The sequence below is a fragment of the Lathamus discolor genome, chromosome 1 (genome assembly GCF_037157495.1).
Source record: "Lathamus discolor isolate bLatDis1 chromosome 1, bLatDis1.hap1, whole genome shotgun sequence".
Classification (NCBI taxonomy): Eukaryota; Metazoa; Chordata; class Aves; order Psittaciformes; family Psittacidae; genus Lathamus; species Lathamus discolor.
The window spans coordinates 5858319-5880922 of record NC_088884.1 but is presented as its reverse complement, the minus strand read 5'-3'; the positions used below and the strand labels follow the sequence as shown (position 1 = coordinate 5880922).

The 22604-nt window shown below is 46.5% G+C and overlaps 1 protein-coding gene across 1 annotated transcript in view; it reads right to left on the bottom strand.

Annotated features, from left to right (window-relative positions):
- EXOC4 (exocyst complex component 4) overlaps positions 1 to 22604 on the bottom strand; it is a 417088-nt gene that overhangs the window by 61479 nt on the left and 333005 nt on the right. Inside the window, exons 12-14 of the mRNA XM_065672818.1 lie at positions 22225 to 22361; positions 14010 to 14165; positions 1858 to 2036 (exon numbers count right to left, since the gene is read on the bottom strand). Of these exons, the coding sequence (XP_065528890.1) occupies positions 1858 to 2036; positions 14010 to 14165; positions 22225 to 22361 (472 nt within the window). The remainder of the gene's footprint in view (positions 1 to 1857; positions 2037 to 14009; positions 14166 to 22224; positions 22362 to 22604) is intronic.

Here is a 22604-nt window from a genome sequence, read left to right as displayed (position 1 = left end):
CATGCCCTTTTTATGTTGAGGACACCAGAACTGCACACAATGCTCCAGGTGAGGTCTCACAAGAGCAGGGTCTTTAATTGCTACCTGGTGGGATAATCTTCATCATCCTTCTGGATCCCAATGAACTGATGGTGGACAGGTGGAGTAAAAAGTTTAGAGGTTCTGCTCTAGAGCAGAGTTATGAGCCACAGGAAGGACTGTCAGCCAACCAGAGATGCACTGCTGCCAAGGGAGAATGTTCCAGGTTGGATGGGGCTTGGAGCAACCTGCTCTAGTGGAAGGTGTCTCTGCCTGTGGCATGGGGTTGGAACTGGAGCTTTAAGGTTCATTCCCACCCAAACCAATCTATGATTCTACGATAATAACTTTTACAGAGATATAACACAATGACTTTATTCAGCACCTACAAATATCCCAGAAAATAAGGCTGAGGTGATTTTTAATGCCAAATTCCTGTAGGAGCTCATAAGATCTGGCTGCCCACAGTCTTGCTCCTCTGTGGGTACCTTCTCCTAGGACCCTGCTCCGTATTTACATGACAAAGTGCAGAAATGCCATGTATCCTCACTACACCCCCACATATCCTGGGATCCACCAAGTTGTGTGGACTTTTATATGCAATATTTTTCATAGAATCATAGAATAGTTTGGGTTGGAAGGGACCTTCAAATGTCATCTAGTCCAACCCCACTGCAATAAGAAGGGACATCTTCAACTAGATCAGGTTGAAGCACCACATTCAGCCTGGCCCTGAATGTCTCCAGGGGTGGCACATCTACCACTTCCCTTCTCTGCTCCTCACTGACAGTGTAGATGCCTCCTCCCACACCTGAGGCAACTGCATTTAACATAACCCATAGACAACAGCGGGTGTTCAGTATTTGTAAAACACAGACTGTTTTACTACAGGGATCTAGGGCAGTATGAGTTGCTCTAACAAATGCACAGCCACCTCCCCGGGGTCTGTCTGTGACCCAGGACAGCTCTTGGGAATGGCTCAGTAGGCAGGTGAGACCCAAACCTTTGTCCTAGGAGAAGCTTAATCCCAGGTCTGCTGCGCTGTAGGTGGCTCATTGTAAGTTACTAACAGTGGAAAGGTGGAAAAGCAGCAGAGCTGAGGTCTGTTTATGCTGAGCTCTACTGCTGGGGCACAGCTACAGCCCTCCTCTGAATGTGACCCTGTGCAGACAATGCCAGTGACAGCAATAAGAGAAGCAACACTAATCACATCTCTAGCACTTTCCAGACAGAAAAATCACTACTCCCTGGGGGAAGGAGCAAAAGCTGAAGCACAGAGAAGTGAAACGATCTCACAAAGGTAATGCAGGCAATCCCCGATGGCCACAAGCATCTCCAGGCTCCTCTGTCTCTGCCCTCTTGGCACTTTGCTTCACCAAGGGCTGCTTCTGCTTTTGCATCAGTGCCCCGGTGACATGCACATGAGGGCATTCCTCATTAAAAGCTGTGCAGTTTCTCTCCTGAAGGTATAATACACATCTATTTTTAAATATTCAGTGATCTAGCGATGCTTTAAAGGAAATGAAACCTGTCTCGACACTGATACCTGCTCCTGTGCAGGGACAGCTGAAAAGCTCAAGTTCTGAAAGCCCCTTCACAGCTTATGCTAGAAGTGATGCTGCTGGCACCCTCACGTGGTGCCCACCACAGGCTGAGCAGATGCCACACCGCAGCGTTCAGTAGGAAGAAAGAGATGAAGCTGCTTTGTTTTCTGCTTCCCTCTGACATAAACCTGCTTTGAAATCAAGAACAAAAGATGCCCACTCCTGCTCAGATCACGTATTTATGCTGAATGTTTTCCATTTCTAAGACAAAGGTTCTCCTCTGGGAACTACTTACTCTGGGAGGCTGAGAGGCTGGTAAAGGCTGCCTTGGTACGACCTGCTAACCACTCCAGGCTCTCATGCATGTTGGCCAAGGCCTTCAGGTCGCTGACGTCCCGCAGGATCTCCTGTTGAGGGATGAGTTTATCTCCCAGGTTGCCAATGAGAACTTCTGACTCTTTGCCAAAAGCAGCCCTGAAATGCAAAGCAAAGCCAACATCAGAAATACAGCACGGGACAGCAAGAGGAAGACATCAGTTACACCACGGAGAGGGTCCAACCAGCAAATGTAGAACTGCTGCAGTGTGGGCTCTCAAGAATATTGGCTGGAGGAGCTTTTGAAGTCTTGCCACAGTGAATGACACCTCTTTCACAGGCAGGTTATTTTTCTATTCTTCTCCCTGCATTTACAATCTCTGACTTATTCCTCATAGTTACAAACGTCATCCCAATCAACTCCCACACTTCTTCCTCTCCACCCAGCGCTTACACCTTGCTGAGACATGCAGGTGCTTCCCGTGTCTCCCTGATGTATGTATCAATCACATACACCACTCTTAATCTTTCCTTTTAGATCAGCTCTTCCGATCCTGATTCAGGTTTTTTCACACATCTATCTAAAGAAATCTCCTGTGAAACCTTATGACAAAGTGACATGTCAGTCCATGCATTATTTTACTTGCAGATAGCACCTGAGGGAAAAATGATGACCAAGACAAACGTGCTCACCACCCCAAAAGCTGCAAAAAGTTCTTTGAAGGTGTATAACGGCTCACTCCGTTGTCACATTCCACCTTTTGCATTCAGATTTGGTTTTCCCAGTACCTGTCTCCATGAAGAGCATGTTTTGTTATGTCCCGTTTCTATAGCACATGTTCTCATCGCTTTTGCAGGTAAAGGAGGAGAAACCAGCAGGATTTTTTGTGTACCATTAGGATGGAGAAAATCAGGACATGCTTCCTACATCTAATTACAACAGCTCCTGCCTGGAACCAAGTGCATTCATTGAAAGACTGCAAGTGACAGCACATTCACCGGGGTCCTCAGCATCCTTGTCCCATCGTTAGTTGCTCTTTTTGTTAGGAATTTACATTCCACTTCCATTCAACTTTGCAAATCTCCACTTCCTGTCATTAGCTCCTTTATGAACTCACAATGAGGAATCATGCTGCTGAGCATAATAGCTGCAACGAGCTGCAGCAAAATAATCCCATCAGTGGCATTTTATATACTATCTAAGCAGTTTTAGTGCCAGCGTCTCCCTAGATTTGTGGGACTTCACTGTCACTTGAGGAGGAAAAAAAGAGAAAGAGACAAGAACAACCCTGAAATGGTTTTAAATTGCTCAGTTGAATTCATTAAAGGCAAAAGTAAAAATAGCCTTCATTAAAAAAATCTCTTTGAGGATTTTCTTCTGCTTGACAATAGAAAATACACGGCCTTAGGCTGTATCCTTCGTACCATGGTCTGGGAGGAATCCTTATCTGTTAGCTATGTCTGGGGACTGAGACACAGGATCCAGTGAGCTACAGCAGTGGTAATTCAGCTACTCCTGGGGTTAATTTTGAATCATTCTGGCTACTGGAAATACGTGAAATCCTTTCTCAACTGCAGGAAAGCTCTTTGCAAGCTTCCCTGACCGAGCGTTTCTTAGTCAGACAGTCATAAAAGGATACAAATACTTATCCAAAGTCCAAATAGGTGTTTGAAGGGGAATACAAGGCTGAAGCGGGTGGACAAGCTCATAGGTGGGGTAGACCATTGTTTTTTGGGTAAAGCTCGACTAGAACAATGGAGCCCTGATCCAGCTCTGGGGCAGCAGCACAAGAGGGACGTGGAGCTGTTGGAGCGAGTGCAGAGGAGGCCATGGAGCTGCTGCGAGGGCTGGAGCAGCTCTGCTCTGGAGCCAGGCTGAGAGAGCTGGGCTGGGGCAGCCTGGAGAAGAGAAGGCTCCTGAAGGGGAGACCTCAGAGCAGCTCCAGTGCCTGAAGGGGCTGCAGGAAAGCTGGAGAGGGGCTTTGGACAAGGGCCTGTAGGGACAGGCCAAGGGGAATGGCTTTAACCTGCCCGAGGGGAGACTGAGATGAGCTCTTAGGCAGAAGCTCTTCCCTGTGAGGGTGCTGAGGCGCTGGCACAGGGTGCCCGGAGAAGCTGTGGCTGCCCCATCCCTGGCAGTGTTGAAGGCCAGGTTGGACACAGGGGCTTGGAGCAAGCTGCTCCAGTGGAAGGTGTCCCTGCCCGTGGCAGTGATTGGAACTGGATGAGCTTTAAGGTCCCTTCCAATCCAAATCACTCCATGATCCTATGATTCTTTAAAGTAAAACACATTATTGACTTCTACAGCAACCACAGAACACATCACTTAACTCTACCCACCTACAAACACTCAGATACAATCATCCGCTCCTGTGGAGCAGAAGACATTTCATAGATATGCTTTCTTCCCTCCAACCTAAGCACTCCTGTTAACTAAGACTACCAAATCCCACTGGCAACTGCATAAATCACTTGGAAGTGTAAGAAATGAAACACGTGATGAATTTCTACCTTCGTTAACACGGCCTCCCAATACAAAGTGCCACAGAAAAGGCACTTTTTATGGAAAACACCATTTGAGAGCTGTAAATGAGGAGTCACTACCACACTGCTGCCCACAACCACAATTACCAATTCATTCTGATCACAGGGACAACTCTTCTGCCTTCCCACATGCAAAGCAAAACAGTTTTGGCACTTCTTTGGATGGATAGCCTGGGCATGAATAATGCAGTGCTTTCAGGAAGGCTGGGAAAAATCTATATCATACAAACCATGGTGTATTTCCTAGTTTTGTTCCTGTTAGGAATACAAATGAGGTCTTCTAGGGGAAGCTGTACTCTTTAAATGCTGTTGGGATCAATGCGATTCTGCCCCTCGCTCTAAAACAACAGAAGCTGGTATCAAAAGGGCAGCAAATATATTTGTTTTCTTTAATACATATCATTGACAGCAGAAACCCCAATTTACAAACCGAAACTTGTAATAGAGACAACCTTCAGCAAGCAACTCCCTTTTAGAAGATACCTATAAAGAGTGGATGCCTCTCATATCAGTTTAAACCTGCTGTTAGCAAACGTCTCCCTGAAGCTAGGTTTTGCTGGTGTTCTGACGCCTGCTTGGGAGAATATACACTACAGGCCTTTGTCTTCATAAAGTTTGCAAGGCTACACTTAACAGAAGGATATAAAACCCCCAAATCAACTGAATATCCAATCTTAGCTCTGCTTTTTTGAATACCTGCCTTAAAATAGCACCTTCAAACCTTTGATTCCCATAGTTTCTCAGCCAATGCTTGTCACATTTGTGTCTGCATGCGTGTATCTAACACAGAGCCAGCACAATCAGAGATGTGCAGCCACCTTCTGCATTTGATTGGTGAGGTTTTGATATTACCGTGAGTACCCTTGGCTTGAATTACCATGACTTTGAGAATGCCAATCTCATCCTACCTTAGGCAGGCAGTTTGCTTTGGACTTTGCCAAAGTGTCTGGGAAAACAAAAGATGCTGCAACTCTTGGTGAGCACCCGAAGATGGAAATTTCCAGCCCCAGAGATGATGTATTTGATAAAGTGAGAAAACCTCATTATCAAGTGGTTCAGTGGGATTGAGTGCGCCCTCAGCAAGTTTGCCGATGACACCAAGCTGTGTGGTCCGGTTGATACACTGGAGGGAAGGGATGCCATCCAGAGGGACCTTGACACGCTTGTGAGGTGGGCTGATGCCAACCTTATGAAGTTCAACCACGACAAGTGCAAGGTCCTACACCTGGGCCGGAGCAATCCCAGGCACAGCTACAGACTGGGCAAAGAAGAGATTCAGAGCGGCCCTGCAGAGAAGGACTTGGGGGTGCTGGTCGATGAGAAAATGAACATGAGCCGGCTGCAGTGTGCGCTCGCAGCCCAGAAAGCCAACCGTATCCTGGGCTGCATCAAAAGGAGCGTGACCAGCAGGTCGAAGGAGGTGATCCTGCCCCTCTACTCTGCTCTTGTGAGACCTCACCTGGAGCATTGTGTGCAGTTCTGGTGTCCTCAACATAAAAAGGACATGGAACTGCTGGAACAAGTCCAGAGGAGGCCACGAGGATGATCAGGGGACTGGAGCACCTCCCGTATGAAGACAGGCTGAGGAAGTTGGGGCTGTTCAGCCTGGAGAAGAGAAGGCTGCGTGGGGACCTCATAGCAGCCTTCCAGTACGTGAAGGGGGCCTATAGGGATGCTGGGGAGGGACTCTTCATCAGGGCCTGTAGTGACAGGACAAGGGGTAACGGGTTAAAAGTGAAACAGGGGAAGTTTAGATTGGATCTAAGGAGGAAATTCTTTCCTGTTAGGGTGGTGAGGCACTGGAAGGGGTTGCCCAGGGAGGTTGTGAGTGCTCCATCCCTGGCGGTGTTCAAGGCCAGGTTGGATGAAGCCTTGTGTGGGATGGTTTAGTGTGAGGTGTTCCTGCCCATGGCAGGGGGGTTGGAACTGGATGATTTTGAGGTCCTTTCCAACCCTAACTGTTCTATGATTCTATGATAACAGAGTGTTTTACAGGCCTGTACCAAAAGACAATGCTCTTCTCTCCAGAGATTAATTCAGCTGTGCATATACCCATTCTCAAGATGGAGATTAATGCTGCAGATCAACTGCACTGCAAATAAAGCAGATTCAAGTGCCTTTCTCCACTGTCCAGCTGTTTCTTTATGGGAGCTCACTCTTCCTCACACTGATACTGACGGTGCTGCCACACCGCTTCATTGCCCTTTAGTCTCGATCCCCATGGGATTTGTGTGCACTGCAGTTGGGTTCTTTGTTAAATCTCTGCTTTGTCAAAGCAGGCTGACTGCTCTAGCTTAATCCTCGGATTAACAAAGCATCTAATTTTGTTTCCCTTTGTTAAACCATCCTAATTTCTCTGTTTTTTTAACTTTCCAAGCATAGTGACCAGCCATACTTCAGCTTTAGATCCACCCTGTTCTCGTGGATACTGTACAGGATGCATAGCACATCTTTGACATGGCACCAGCAGGTATGGGAAGCTGGTGTAGTGGTTCCCCAAAGAAGTTTCCTGCAGGCAGACCACCTTCCCCCTCCTCTCCTCCAGCAACCAAGAGCAGTGGTGATACTAACAGCAAGGAGCTGTTAATACAATTAAACAACCCACTGAGTAAAACTGCCTGGAAATAGAATCATAGAAGCATAGAATCAACTGGGTTGGAAAAGACCTTTAAGATCATCAAGTCCAACTGTTCCCCCAGGACTGCCAAGTTCCGCACTAACCCATACTATTGAGGGCCTCAACAGAGGGACTGATGACACTATACAAGGCTTTCCCTCATCCATATTTCAGCATACGTGAGAGGACAGGAAACTTGTTTGAGGGGGAAGAAAGGCCAGTGAAGAGCATGGCTGATAAATCAAGATGACCATTGATATGTTTAAGGCACTCTGACCATGCCAGAGCAGGGCTGAAAAGGAGCCAAGTGCCCATATCAATGCTGCAGAATGAGGAAGGAGGTGTCTGATGTACCCTTGGCAGCAGTTTTATGCTCACTTACTGCTCCTCTCCCTTTTCTCTGCCAAGAAATTAGTGTCACTTATTCCTTCATCAAACAATGCTGAGGAAAAGGTGACCTTGGAGCAGCCTTCCAATACCTAACAGGGGCCTATGAGAAACCTGGAGAGGGGCTTTGGACAAGGGCCTGTACGGACAGGCCAAGGGGAATGGCTTGAACCTGCCCGAGGGGAGACTGAGATGAGCTCTTAGGCAGAAGCTCTTCCCTGTGAGGGTGCTGAGGCGCTGGCACAGGGTGCCCAGAGAAGCTGTGGCTGCCCCATCCCTGGCAGTGTTCAAGGCCAGGTTGGACACAGGGGCTTGGAGCAAGCTGCTCTAGTGGAAGGTGTCCCTGCCCACTGCAGGGGTTGGGACTGGAGGAGCTTTAAGGTCCCTTCAACCCAAACCATTCCATGATTCTCTGATGATTCTATGAAAACACTTGCTTGGAGTGAGCATGGAGCTGGAGAAGGAAGGGGGGACACCAAGCAAGCCCCTTGGGAGACCTGTGGAACACACTGACCCAATGAGGACCTACCGTCCTTTCTCACACCCTCACAACCACAGACCTCACAGGGATGATTTCCATTGATGCTTGCAGATGAGAAGCAACGAGATGAATTTAAACCGCAGCTAAAAGCAGCAGGCAGAGCTGTGGCTGTAGAGGAAATACCCTAAAAGTATCTATTAAAGTGTGAACAAAGACACAAATGCTCTAGGATGAGCTGGCAAAACAAGGATTACTGCTTTGCCATGGTGTTATAACAAATCCACATTAAACTGAACATCCATGACGATGTCAGTGAAAACAATTACTGGGTAAAAAGCCTGCTGTACAACAACTCAATATAAAGCACTTAGAATACATACTGTATATTATATATACAGTCTTAAAACATGATACTCATTATAATGGAAATTGTATTATGACAGTATTTGCATCAGTCTCACTGCAGCTTTGCAGCTTCTTTTGGATCAGTAGGTTTTTCCCTGTATTTATGTCATATAAAAGTTTTATAACCCATTTGTTTTCTATTCCTACACTTGAGCCATAGTGACAGCCTGCAGACCTCGCTAAAGAAAGGTATACAGAAACTACCCAGGCAGACAGTTCTGCCCTTGATCGATTCAAAGAGATTCCCCTTATGTTCTCATTTATAAAGAAAGAGAGGAAAGGTGATTTCTGGTTTCACCTTGCACCAGCATTTGTTCAACCATCAGAAAGAAATCATGCAAGCACCAAAACAAACAACCCACGTGGCCTATTTGCTGCAAAGGGAAGCCCTCTGAAAGGATTTGCTGCCGCAAGAACAATAAACCCCTTCCCAGCCACCTTCTTGCTGAAGAAGCCATTTCACTGGGTTCAAAGACTCGGCACCTGAAGGTGTTTTAAATATTCAGCACACCCGAACAGCATTTGTAGCCCTGATGAAAAGCTGCTGCAAAAGGATCCTCAATGGATATAAACTTACTCTGACAACCTAAAGGATTCGGATTTAAAGGACTGCAGAGCCAGCTCATCCTAAAAACCAGCTTTGAGGTTCATTGAGTCTCCACAACTTCTGCTTCTCTGTTAGGGACTGCCAGGATCAGTGCTGCAAATCTCTGCTGTGAGGTCGCAGCAGCCAAGCAGCAGCCATCACTAATTGACAATCTGAAGCTGTAACATCACAAACCATCTTCTCACTTCAATTTATTTGAATATTCTGGTCTTGTTAAGTTTATATCATACAATTCATCACAGCAGACAAGGAAGAGATGTGCAGTACATTGTGTAGCTCTAATGATGTGATTTAGCGATACACAATCTGGTTAAAGCAGGAGCTGTTATTACAGCTTTGTGGAGGAGCTGAATCTTTTCCTTCTTCCTCCTCCATCCCTGCTATGCAGTTTAGGGGTGCGGATTATCCCCCAAAATTGTACTGGAAGAGCTGGGCATCGCTGCTCTCATTTCAATAAACAATGCAATCTGGAGGATTAATGAATCTGAAGCTGGGAGATTCTTCTCAGATTCAGGTTCAGAATAGAATCATCAGGTTCAGAACATAATCCTCGATAAACCCCGGCCCAAATCCTCCAAACTCTTTTTGCCATCACAAGACAAAGCAAAGGCAGAAGGAAACCTCTCAAACACAGAAGTGCCCTGTGAAGATCCAGTTGCTCACTCAATTCTACACCTCTCAGATGAAACTCTTGATAGCAATAGGATTTAGTATCACCTGTGCTCATGGTGAGGCAAATTTTCCTGTAGGATCCAGAGAAGGGATTTAGAAACCCACTTCATATAAAAGAGCAGACTGCCATCAAATGGAAATGACTCACACCTCGGATTCAGAGTCCCAGTACAGGGAAAAGTTGTCTACAGTCTGCTGCCCATCTTACAAGATTATCCTTTCACCCTTTGAAAGTACTGGGAATATAACAAATACAACCTGAGAAATTGGACAGAGGGATCTTTTATTCTTCAGAGACAAAGAAACAAGGAAAGAGAGATAGAAAGGATACAACTGAGAATGGGAGGGAGACCTAAGAGGTAAAGAAAGGAGCAGCATCAACTGAGCCAAGGGAAGAGAAGCAATCCTAATAAGCAGTTGGGAAAGTGTAACTGTTTTGACCAGTGCCGTTTGGGATGATTTGGTGAAGGATCTGCTGTTGCCAGGTATTATTTCATACCGTTTGAATATACCTCATCCTTTTGGTGCAGAGCAAGTGAGGATGAGCATCCTCATGTGAATAGAGGAGATGCTGAGAAGGCAGCCACAGGCAGCTGGAGCACCCTGCAGTCAAACTATAGAATCATAGAATCACCACAGACTGGTTTGGGTTGAAAGGACCTTAAAGCTCGCCCAGTTCCAACCCCTGCCACGGGCAGGGACACCTTCCACTAGAGCAGCTTGCTCCAAGCCCCTGTGTCCAACCTGGCCTTCAACACTGCCAGGGATGGGGCAGCCACAGCTTCTCTGGGCACCCTGTGCCAGCGCCTCAGCACCCTCACAGGGAAGAGCTTCTGCCTAAGAGCTCAGCTCAGTCTCCCCTCGGGCAGGTTAAAGCCATTCCCCTTGGCCTGTCCCTACAGGCCCTTGTAGAAAGTCTGCATTGTGGTGTGATCTTTGGACCAACATGGGCTTTCCAGGCAAATGTGCTGCCCATGAATTACCAGCACACATTCCTCAGCTCCCCAAAGATGTAGCTCCCTCTGTCCACAGCACCCTTGCCCCTTGCTGCAGAGCTGCACTGAAACCCAAGAATTTCTGCTGTAACTTGAGTGTGACCAGATCTGAAGCTCTTTTTACATTGCTTTTCCTTATCAAAGGCAAACCTGAAAATGATGCATCTTCGGGATTTATCACCAACACATCTGGCTCGGTAATGAACTGAAGGCTAACCTTTACAACGTGATAAGGGCAGCACATTTCACGCTCGCCCCAGTGCCAAATAGCCTTCGGAGCTTTAATTATACGTATAGAGGCATGACTTTTCTTTCCTTTCTCCCCTTGCCAAGTTCTGAGCTACTAGAATATGCTCGATCAGGTCCCTTTATCAGGCCAACCCCACCAGAATATTAATGGGGAGATTCTGCTAGTATCTTACCCTGCCTTTTGACATCTATTCGTAAGACGTAGTGAAGGGTTAGGACAACAAAATCAATCACTGTCAACACAGATATGCACGAGGCTGGGGTTTTCTGCAGAGACATCACATTTGGATTCTTCTTCTTAATTAAACAAATGAGTTAGAGGAAACCTAAGGAGGGGGAGAGAAGGAAAACTGTGCTCTGAGAGCTCTTCCTGCCACAGTACAAACACTGGTGGTAAACTTTCAGGACATGTTTAATTTAGCAACGTTCATAAAGGGGTAGTGCTGAGTAGTTCAAATATTGCTGTCAGTCTTGTTTTATGTCCAAAAAGAACATGCTCCCATGTTTCACCAAGCTTAAAATTGCCTTTCCAGGAGAGGATGCTTAGTGCTGTCCCTGCTAACTGAGGAGGGGGGAATCCATTAAAACAGATGAGTATTTGTATATCAAGGATTTAAGTATCTTGGTTGGTTAAACTGATAAGGAAATTTACTCTCCCAGGCTCTCCCATCACAGCCATGACCCTAATAACCAAGCTACCCACTTCCCTTTGGCTCCACTGCAGTGTTCAGGCAGAGATGGCTACGGCAGAATTATTCCCAATTCATCAGCAGTGCCAAGAGGAAGAGAAAGAAGCAACAGCAGCAGAGAAATCATGTTCCTTTGTATTAGGGGAAAGTCTGAAGAAAAAAAGCCTGTTTCAATGGAAGGAAGATGACACAGAATTGGACAAGTAATTAATTTCATTTTGCAGCTTTCAGCAGAGATCTATTCAAGCACCTACAGATTCCTGAGGAGGTTTCTAAGCCATGGTGCTTACCATCTACGGCTAAAACTGGTCCAGACCAACTACTATCACTTAAACGAATGCTACAGGAGCATTCACACAGGAGTCTGAGGCACTGAAGCTTAATACATGATGCTCTGTGCAAATAGATACTGAGAAAAGAGCTTTGTCCTCATGTTTAGGCTAAAAACCAGACACAGTAGAGGGTCTTTTCCCTGGGAATTCAGTGTAGATGACTTACGGATTTCACATTCTAACACCTCTCATAGAATTTCACAGAATACCTCAATTAACGGATAGTAAAATGACAATATTGGAATAAAATGCCTAATAGGATCAAAATGTTGGCACTGCTATAGCATTGGACGGAGCTTGGCCATCAGATTTAGCCTGGCCACGAATTTACACTATGCTCATCCTGTAGTACCCAGCTTTGCATCCATGGGAACTCTGGTGTCCCATGTTGATAGCTCAGGAACCACAGTAAGAGCCAAGAGGGCACCCCAGCACCTTTCTGTGCCAAGAAACAAGGGATGAATGCGAAGGCAAGGATGGAGGCTAGGACTGGATCGATGTATCTCAAACCACTCAGGGACTGACTACACAAAGACCTCACAGGCTCTGCATCCTCACTCTTCCAGTATCACTGAGTATTGTTTGAAACACTGGCAAAGCTGATGATTCCCACTGCAGTATGAGCAAACATTTCTGTGACGAGACAGATTTTATCCTCTTCCTCAACCCTCTCTCTAGACTGCATCATCTTCACGTTATTGTGCGTGCCTTGAGTGAATGAGTAAAATCACAATCCGGGCAAATTAGACTTGTTATTTTCAACAGCTTCACTTACTCCTCCAGTTTTGTAGCCAAATGTCAATCAAGGAAGTGATGAATAGCGATGGGGATGCACAGGCAAGCTTTTTGACTCACTGGAATGACAAGGAGGATGCGTCAAGGATTCAGACGCTGAGCCATTTACAGTGTGCAGGGAAAGGCCATCTGCCTACTTAGAGGCTTTCACTTGCCTCAGCATAGAAATAATCTGGTTTGGACACAGAAAGTAGCTTCTGAAAGAATCTCATCTGGAGGCACCAATATATTTCATTTGACTCTCCTTACATAGCTCCTGCAGTTGGGATGGAGGAGAAACATCACCAGGTCATGGTTCAAATGGAAGACGGCTTTGGTGATACCAGTTTCCTGCCCAGTACAACCTGTTGGCTCCTCCATTAGGTTGCAAACTGCAGTTTTCTTCACTGCAGGGGGGATCAGGGTGGCACCATCAACCAAGAAAAGTATTTGACTGAATCAGAAATAACCCTTTCTTTCCCCCTCCAATCCCAGCCACTGTCCTGACTTGGTTTACAAGCATAATTCTTCATATAGCCTTGTCTGAACAACAGAGAGAGCAGACATGAGCAATAAGGGCAGGAAAGCAGCACGCTGGCACTGCCACTGAAGCTCCTCTTTGAACTATGCCCTCCCTCCCTCCCGGGCTTTTTGCAAGTGAGAAGAAGCTTTGCTTTGTCCCTTCTCTTGAAGGATTATAAGTAGTTCCAGTACTTAAAGGGGCCGACAAGAAAGCTGGAGAGGGACTTTGGACAAGGGCCTGTAGGGACAGGACAAGTGGGAATGGACAAGGCCTCTTCTAACCCAAACCATTCAATGATTCTATAATTCTATAAACAGCTTCAGGATTGTTTATCTACCAACATGACTGATAAGCAAAGCCCAGAAACATCCCTCAAACAGGCTATTTCCTAAATGATTTCTCAATACCATCAATTGAACCAAATCCAGGCAACATACAGGGAGTTCTCAGTTCAGCAAAGCTGGTGCCTTGTGATAGGCCAAGAGGAAACAGCCTCAGGCTGCACCACAGGGGGTTTAGGATGGAGATTAGGAACAAGTTCTTCCCCAAAGGGTGCTCAGGCATTGGAACAGGCTGCCCATGGCAGGGTATCACCATCCCTCGAGGTATTTAAGAGGCATGTAGATGTGACACCTGGGGACGTGGTTTAGTGGTGGATTTGGCAGTGCTGGGTTAGCAGCTGGACTCAATGATCTTAAGGGTCTTTTCCAACCGAAATGATTCTATGATCCTGTGATTTTTCTCACACCTGGGCACACAACAGCTACACAAACACCACCATTACTTCATTTCCATCAGGTTTCACCACCGTTGATACTCTCCTTGAAATCTATTTACAGCTTAATTAATCATTTTACCTTATAAAGTCTTCCTCCTCCTCTCTCTTGGGTCTCAGTTGCTTGGGCTGAGCCATGTTGCTCCAGTTGGGCAGAGATTTCAGGAGCCTGCTGATATCATCATCTTTAGCCCAGGACGCGCTGATCACCAGCTTTTCATCCGACTGCACGATGCTCCTATGGGGGAAAGCAGCAACAATCACATCAGTGAGGAGCAAATTGTATTTTTCATGCCATTCTGCACATACCCATTAAATTCCCTGTCACATACAAGTGTGCATTAAGCAGTACAGAATGTGTCCAAAGAGGAATTCAACAAAGAGCTCATCTGGAGGGCATGGCAATGCAGGTGGGCAGGATATAAAATCCTCTTCAGCTCACAACTCTTGATGCACTTTGATAGAGTCATTCTCTCCACCCCTGAAACCATTCAGCTTACAACCATTCACACAACTGGAGGAGGTCATTCTGTACTACGAAAGAGAGAAGGTAGTTTCTCCATGGCTCATGTGTTGCCTGCAATCTCAGTCGAGCTTGCCAGCCGCTGCTGATGGTGTTGTGACTGCAACATGGAAACCTGCCCAGGAAGACCTGGGTGGAAGCCACCAGCTCACCACACACCAGCTGGGCAGCCTGCAGACCAGGTCTGAAGCACTGAAAGGAAATGAAGGGTCCAGGATCTTCTCTCCATCTACTAATAGAGATTTCAGCTAAATCATGTGTATGTGTGAAATGGAATCAAAGATCACAGCATATTCCAATTATTAATTTCCCTGTTCAATATTTCTGGCAGTGTAACTGAGCTGAATTCCTCACTGGCAACTGCAGGAGACAAATGGGATGCTCTGTTTGGAAAAGTCAATTAGCTGCCTATTTTTTGCTTTGGACTGCTCATGAACAACCATCAGCACAGTTCTTGTCAATGTCTGCTACTTCAAGGGCACGCTGTGACTACAGAGAGGAAAGTCCTTTCCCATTCTTGGGTTGTTCAGTACACAAGGAAGGACCTGGGAGGTGCTTTTCTATGTCTTGGAAAAGGCAAGCAGGAGTTAGGGATGTTGGAATTTCCTTCTAAACCCTATCACTGGTTTCCTTCTCTGGCGAGCATCTGGAAGGCCCTTCTAGAAGGTCCTTGCACAGTGACCAGCTGGACTGCTTCTCCAGCCCAAGAAGAAACACATTATCTGTCTATATCACCCACAGCAGAAGCATGGTAGTGACCTCTCCAATGGGCAGCAGCAGGATTTTTTCCTGCCCTCTGTAATGGGAACATGGCAAACCCACCCAACAAGCAACAGCGTGTCTGGAAAGACCAGGTCTCAGAGGTTCTGTTCCTACTGAGAGGCTTAGCTGCAGGTTAACAACAGAATCAAGATCTCACTTGTGCAATAAGAGTCGTATCACCTTCTACTATGAAAAACTACAGAAGAGGCTCCGGGACCTGTGTTTGCCCTCAATCACTCACGACCCCTTGCTCACAAGGCTGCAAGACACCTAGAAAGAATGCATGTTTGCTGGGTCCTACCACGCAAAGGGTTGGAGAAGTGTAAATGCCAGACAGATCTTTATCTGTTACTGTCCCCCAGAAAAAATGGCTTCTCCACCGTGGATAGAAACTTTGTGCATCAGAAAGATGCAGAGATTCAACACTGGATCTGTCAACCAAGAACTGGAGCTGCTGGGTGCTGCTGCATGGATGTATCTGTGCTGGCTTAGCCCACATCAGCTCAATGTGGACCTTGCAGAGCCATTTACACTTCTAGATCCAGGTTAGGCCATTGCATGGGGGCAATAAGTGCTCAGAGCTGTCCCTAGCGTTCAGGTGGTGATTTTGGGAAGGGTCATGCAAGATCATAATGAAGACCCTCCACATTTCGAAGGGGTTTATGTGGATTCTATGATTCTATCAACCAGTCTCCTTTTCCATGTCCTCAAAGGTATGTTTCGGTCAATAAATAGAAATAAAAGTAACAACACACCGAGTATGTGTGTTTTGAAAAGGAAAACAGGCAAAAAAGGCACTGAGATAGGAGCCAACACTAACCTATCTTGAAACAGAGCAGATTACTTCTTTTTCCCACCAGCACAGAGCAACCTGTCATTCCTTTCACCAGCGACCCCGAAAACAACCTCTGCTATGTAAATACACAGGATTTGCGAAAATGAATTTGTCACATGCACTTACATAGAAATTTCCCTTCTCTTTAAGCTTCATCTTCAATCTGCCACAGACAAAAGAAGGAATTTTGTTCCCAGCCACGGAAGACCTCGGTGTCAATATCGCAATTTGGCTTTCTGCTGCTGGTAGGAACTTAGCGTTGTTCCACTTAGGAAAAAAGGCTCTTTTTTTTACACTCTGGGTGAAAACTGAAGGGAAAAAACCCAAGAGCTCCACCAGAATAGCTGACATTTGAGATGGAAAAACTGCATTTGATGCTATCTGGCCATTTCTCTGCCAAGGCAAGACAACTGTTCCGTTGGATGTATTAGCCAGTGCTTTGTCCTCTCCAGATTTAAATGACTAAAGGAACAGTCTCCTTCCCTTGGGAGTTTATTTCACAGTTGAACAAATCTAACTCTTGGTTTTATAAAAAATATAAAACTCATGATACTGTGCTTGTGTTTTATTTTACTCGGTTTCATCCCATTACTCCCTGTTATTTTCCTTTACAGCAGCCTCAGCTCTCACCACTTCCACTACTTACTCTCTTCAATTATTAACAGCCTTATCATAGCCCTTCAGATGACTATGAATGCAAGTCCTCTTTGGGAGTCTTCTGATGGAGTTATACAGAGGACAGAGCTACCTCTGTGGTTTATGATCCTTATTATCTGCTGTCTTCAAGAATCCTATTACTTTTTGCAGCGGATACTGGGGGGAGGAGAAGGAGGATGATATTTGGCTGCTATAGCAAGCTGCAAACTGAGCTTGTGGTCCTTGCTTTCCTAGGGTCTGCGTTTTCCAAGAGCCTAACCCACACAATTCCTGCTTTTCTCACCTTTTGGTGATGTTCTATTCGTGGGTCCATGAGCCGCTGGAGCCCTAAGCCAAATTCTCCACTGAAATCAACAGGGAGCTTCAAAGTAATCAATGCTGGGACATCACCATCACTACGTGGGTCCTTTGGAATTATGTCCCCATTCTTTCCCATGATGGCAACACCTCCTAATCTTTATTGATAGGTTGATTTTAGTCCAACCACCCCCTTCATGTTCAATAGGGTGGGACATACCCTGATCCCTGCTAGATGCCCAGCTTTTCCCATAACTTAAACACTCCTTTCCCTCCACCTTTCTTTCTAGCATCTCAGCCAGTTTTCAACTTCCATAATTTCTATCAATGTCAATCTAATTCAGGGCCTCGAGTAAATTATCACAAGTCAGGATGACATGTTTTAGTACAGCTCAAAATGCTTCCTTTCAAACACTCCCCCTTCTCCCAAACTCCTATGTAATTATCCCTGCTGCTGTAATAGGCTGTGGTGGGTTGACCTTGGCTGGATGCCAGGCGCCTACCAAGCCACTATATCCCTCCTGTACTCAGCAGGATAGGAGGGGGACAAAACAAGGTGGAAAAAACCTTGCAGATGAAGATAAAGGCAGTTTAATAAAGCAAAAGCAAAGGCCATGTGTGAAGCAAAGGGAAACAAAAGACTATTCTCTACTTCCCATCAGCAGGCTACATCTATACATCCCAAGAAGTAGGGCTTGAGTATGCGTAGCAGTTGCTCCAAGACAAATGTTGTAATAACAAATGTCCCTTCACATCCTCCTTTCTCTTAGCTTTTATTGCTGACAGACATCTTATGCTCTGGAATATCCCTTTGGTCAGTTGGGATCAGCTGTCCTGGCTGTGTCCCCTCCCAAGATCTTGATGCTGACAAGCACGGCTCAGCAGCACCCAAAGCACCGGTGTGTTATCAACACCTTTCCAGCTACCAACACAAAGCAAAGCACTCTGAGGGCTGCTCTGGGGAGAACTAACTCCATCTCAGGCTGACCCAATCCATATTTGCTAGCACCAGGGCCATAATGAACTAATTAATTCACAGCTCAATGAGCCAAGGAAAATCCCATCTGCCTGTGCCCAGCTCCTGGGAGTGGGTAGGGAAGAGGTGTCACACGGACGATGGCACACGATGAGTGAGGATGGTTCACCCCTCTACAGCTCAGTGGGCTTTATCCACGAAACATCTGCTGATGGCAATGATCCCAGATTTGCACCACTGTCACCCTGAGCTGGGAGCAAAGTGATGGGAACATCCCTGGACACAGCTGTGGGAGCCATGGCTTTTCATTAGGAAAACATCTGGGGGCCAAGGGGAATAACAGGACTCTGTTGGCTTGTGGCAAATCTATTTCTGAGTAAGTTGTTTCTCTTCCCAGGGCCAAGGTGGTGCTTCCATGCTGAGCTCTGCGTGCACTGCTAAGAGGTGAAAACTGATGTGCTCACCATGCGCCAGGTACCCAAAGGCCTGAGGGAAGACCCCTGCCCAGAAAGAGTCAAAAAGACAACTTAAACCCCCCAAAGTTGATGCAAGAAGGGGAAGATACCAGTGAGAAGTAGTAAACTGAGCAGCAAGAGTGTTTCTTGATGACCCAAGGAATCCTCTTTGACTGCAGACCCCACACTTTGAAAGAATTTTGCCTGGCTGGAAAGCAGAAATTGAGATATGTTGGTTTTCTTCATCATTTTGAAAGATACAGGCTCAGTTATATCCCACCTTACCGTATTTAGCTCAGTCAGATCAGGCAGGAGGCTGGTCACCATAAGCTGCCTTCCCAACTAAAGGAGAAAGCTGAGCATCTCCAGAGGGTCTGGCTGCCTTTTAACTAAGGTGAACCACTCTTTGGAGATGTCCATCTCTTTTACAGACTAAAGAGACTCACTTGGGTGAGTGGTGCCTTTACTCAGCCTCTCCAGATAGGCTGAACGACATGTAAAAGGATGGGTGCTCAAAGGACAGAGGATGAAAATTGGTAAGAAGGAAGTGGACACACAGGACAGCTTAAAGGTGGACAACAAAGCAAGAACTGCAGCTTCGACATGGACATAACTAAACACGGGGCTTATTTGAGTAGAAAGACATGGAAAGAGATTAGTTTTAGCACTCAAGATAGCAAAGCTTGTCTGAGTACCATAGTTTAACTCTACAGGCTTAACTCATGAGTAGGGCTGCTATTACAGGAATTTGCTGAAGCAGCAGCTAGATGTGGGCTGGACAAGACTGAAGAAAAGCACTGCCAACACAGCAGGAGGTTTTGTGGCTCTATCTCCCATCTTCACTTTCACTTGAATCCCCAACCCCTGAGGAACATAACTCACATTCATAAACAGCTTGTGTCAAACTGAAACTGCACTGGCTACAAACACGCAATTTGCAGAAGACATCTCACCTACATCAGATTGCACACGCTTCTGAAATCCATCATCAACTGAAACAAGAAAATCCGTAGCTGCTACTTAGATAAATGTCCAATCCATTCATTTCCAGGTTTTCCTTCTTTGCATTTACTGGAAAATGTGAGCCAAATGGAAATCAAACGCGAAAAACCTCAGCTGTGCATCTCCTTAGTGCTGACGTCCTGACAGTGCTATCTGCTCTGTGAAGGACTCTAAGTAAAACAGCCTTGCTTTGAGGAGCCTGTATTTGAATACATTTCACCCACGTTTGCTCAGGAGACACATGCACGTGGGGAATGAACTAAATAAACTAAAGAGTTCATTCTGATTTAAAGCAGCTATAAACAACCCTTCCTTCCCTAACTTTCTCAACATGAGGCTTTTCCCATCTCAAACCTCCCTGGTCCAAACGGCAAGGCTGCATGGAGCCGTACTGATGTAAAATCCCTGCAGAGGGCATAATGTCCCCATGGACCGAACTGCTTGCCCTGGGAAAGCCGGGGAGCTGCTCCATTCCTCTGCATCATTCGAAATGAATATAGATTTCTATTTCAGTCATTTGCTAGCAGCAAAACCAGAATGTTTCCTGTTTTTCCCTCCTGCTTGCAATCAGGATATTGCCAAATTAGGGCTGTCCTAATTACTCCTCAAAGGAAGGAAGGAAGGACCTTTTAAGTTCAAGCCAAAGAAATCACATCTATTGTCTGGCTGCAGTCAGTGAAGTTTCATGCATAATCTGAGCATTTAGGACCACGGCACATGAGCAGCCACCAATTTACACCAGTGTTCAGATGAAGTTCAGACCCATATGTGCTCACTGCTACTGTTGGTGTTATTAACAATAATGAGCCTGTACCCAGCCACTCATCAGATGAAGCTTTTCCTGAATGGAATTAGGCAATAGGAAATAATTTCTTAATGCTCTTGGTCAGAAAACACAAGGGACTTTTTCAGCTTTCCCTGTTATCACCAGCCTCAATTAGCCATTAAAGGAGATTATGTATAGCAGATATCCTAGCCCACACTGCTGCAGCATCTGTAGTGTCTCAACACAAGTGTTTATCCCTGTGGCATGAGGTACACTCCTAGTCCCCCCCTCTAGGAAGGGCCACTTTAAAGATGGGCAACTGACATGTACACAGAGTAAATTACTTACTGATGGTTAGCCAGGAAATCTAGGATAAAGCAAGGACCTGAAGTACGTACTTAAACCAAATGAGCCAGCATGATAACCCTGTGGCCAGTGGGACCACTCTGCGTCTAGTTTCTATGGTTAGGGAAGCAGATAGAGATGGATCAGCCCAAAACGCTAACGAACAAAGCCTAAGATAGAGCATTTGATGACCACCTGAGTAAGTCTGCAGACAAGTTTTGGGAAAGAGCCATAGAATCATAGAATGGTTTGGGCTGGAAGAGACCTTAAAGCTCATCCAGTTCCAACCCCTGCCATGGGCAGGGACACCTTCCACTGGAGCAGCTTGCTCCAAGCCCCTGTGTCCAACCTGGCCTTGAACACTGCCAGGGATGGGGCAGCCACAGCTTCTCTGGGCACCCTGTGCCAGCGCCTCAGCACCCTCACAGGGAAGAGCTTCTGCCTAAGAGCTCATCTCAGTCTCCCCTCGGGCAGGTTAAAGCCATTCCCCTTGGCCTGTCCCTACAGGCCCTTGTCCCAAGCCCCTCTCCAGCTTTCCTGCAGCCCCTTTAGGCACTGGAGCTGCTCTCAGGTCTCCCCTTCAGGAGCCTTCTCTTGTCCAGGCTGCCCCAGCCCAGCTCTCTCAGTCTGGCTCCAGAGCAGAGCTGCTCCAGCCCTCACAGCATCTCCGTGGCCTCCTCTGCACTCGCTCCAACTTATGTCGAATCATAGAATAGTTAGGGCTGGAGAGGACCTTAAGATCATCCAGTTCCACCCCCCCTGCCATGGGCAGGGACACCTCACACTAAACCATCTCACTCAAGGCTCTGTGCAACCTGGCCCTGTAGTCCTTAGCATACAGAGCTGAACTTGGTGGAGTCTTAGGCTGAGACAACTGGTGCTCAGCTGTGTACATCAAGGCCTCCAGACCACTGCAAATGGGAAGATGAAGTCCCATAATACCAAGCCCTCTTGCAGCATCTCCGTGGCCTCCTCTGGCCTCACTCCAGCAGCTCCATGTCCCTCTTGTGCTGCTGCCCCAGAGCTGGATCAGGGCTGCAGGGGGGTCTCCCCAGAGCACAGCAGAGGGGCAGGATCCCCTCCCTGAGCTGCTGCTCACGCTCTGGGGGTGCAGCCCAGCACACGGGGGGGTTCTGGGCTCAAGCACACACTGAAGCTGGGTCACGGGGAACTTTTCGTTTCACAAAACCCAGTGTGTATGTATTTCTGTTGTGTGTTGCTGTTACTAATTCCTACTTCACCAGGAGACCTGAATACCCAAATCTCTATCTAATTAAAACACAGTTGAATCTCTTGGCACCACTCAAATGGAAGGATCTGACTTGCTTTACAAGAACGCAGTAGCTACATACAGCTATTTATTTTAAAGATGATGCCTTATACTCTCCATCTCCAACCTGAGGTCACCTTCTGCCTGATTAAGAGAAAAGCTGTGTGGTTTCTAAGCTCTACCACTGTCATCCTCATTTAAATAGCCTAAAGCACAGTGTGATGTGGATAGTCACTAGGAAGCCAAGACTCTCATGCCAATGATCATTATTCCAGACCTTTTCCCCACCTAGAAGGAAATACCCTTGTCCATCCCATCAGAGATGATTTCTACAAGTAACTCCTGCCTAAACAGCAAAAGCCCAAGTGCAGTATCTCCAGCACACATTGGTTCCCAAGCCTGCCTGTACCTGTAAGCAAGGGTGCAGGTGTCCTTGTACTCCTGGAGTTTCACACACACCATGTTGAGGAACTGATCCGAATAGGCACTCAGGTCGTGCATCAGGTTCATCAGGTCCTGAACAGTCTTCTCCACAATTACAGTGCTCTGGAAAAGAGAGAAAAACTGAAGCATGAATGGCAGTTCAGAGTGGATCTTAATATCAGTCTGCTCATGTTCTACTAATCAGCATCACAGATGTAACTGTACAGCTGATGCTCCACGATGCTGAGCAGATGCTGGAGCAGTCCATGCCACCAAGTGACATAAAGCAGAGTGAAGGAGGATAAAGAAGGAAAAACGTAAGGAATGAAGAGGGTGGCTGAGGGGTCTGAATGAGGTTTGGATTTC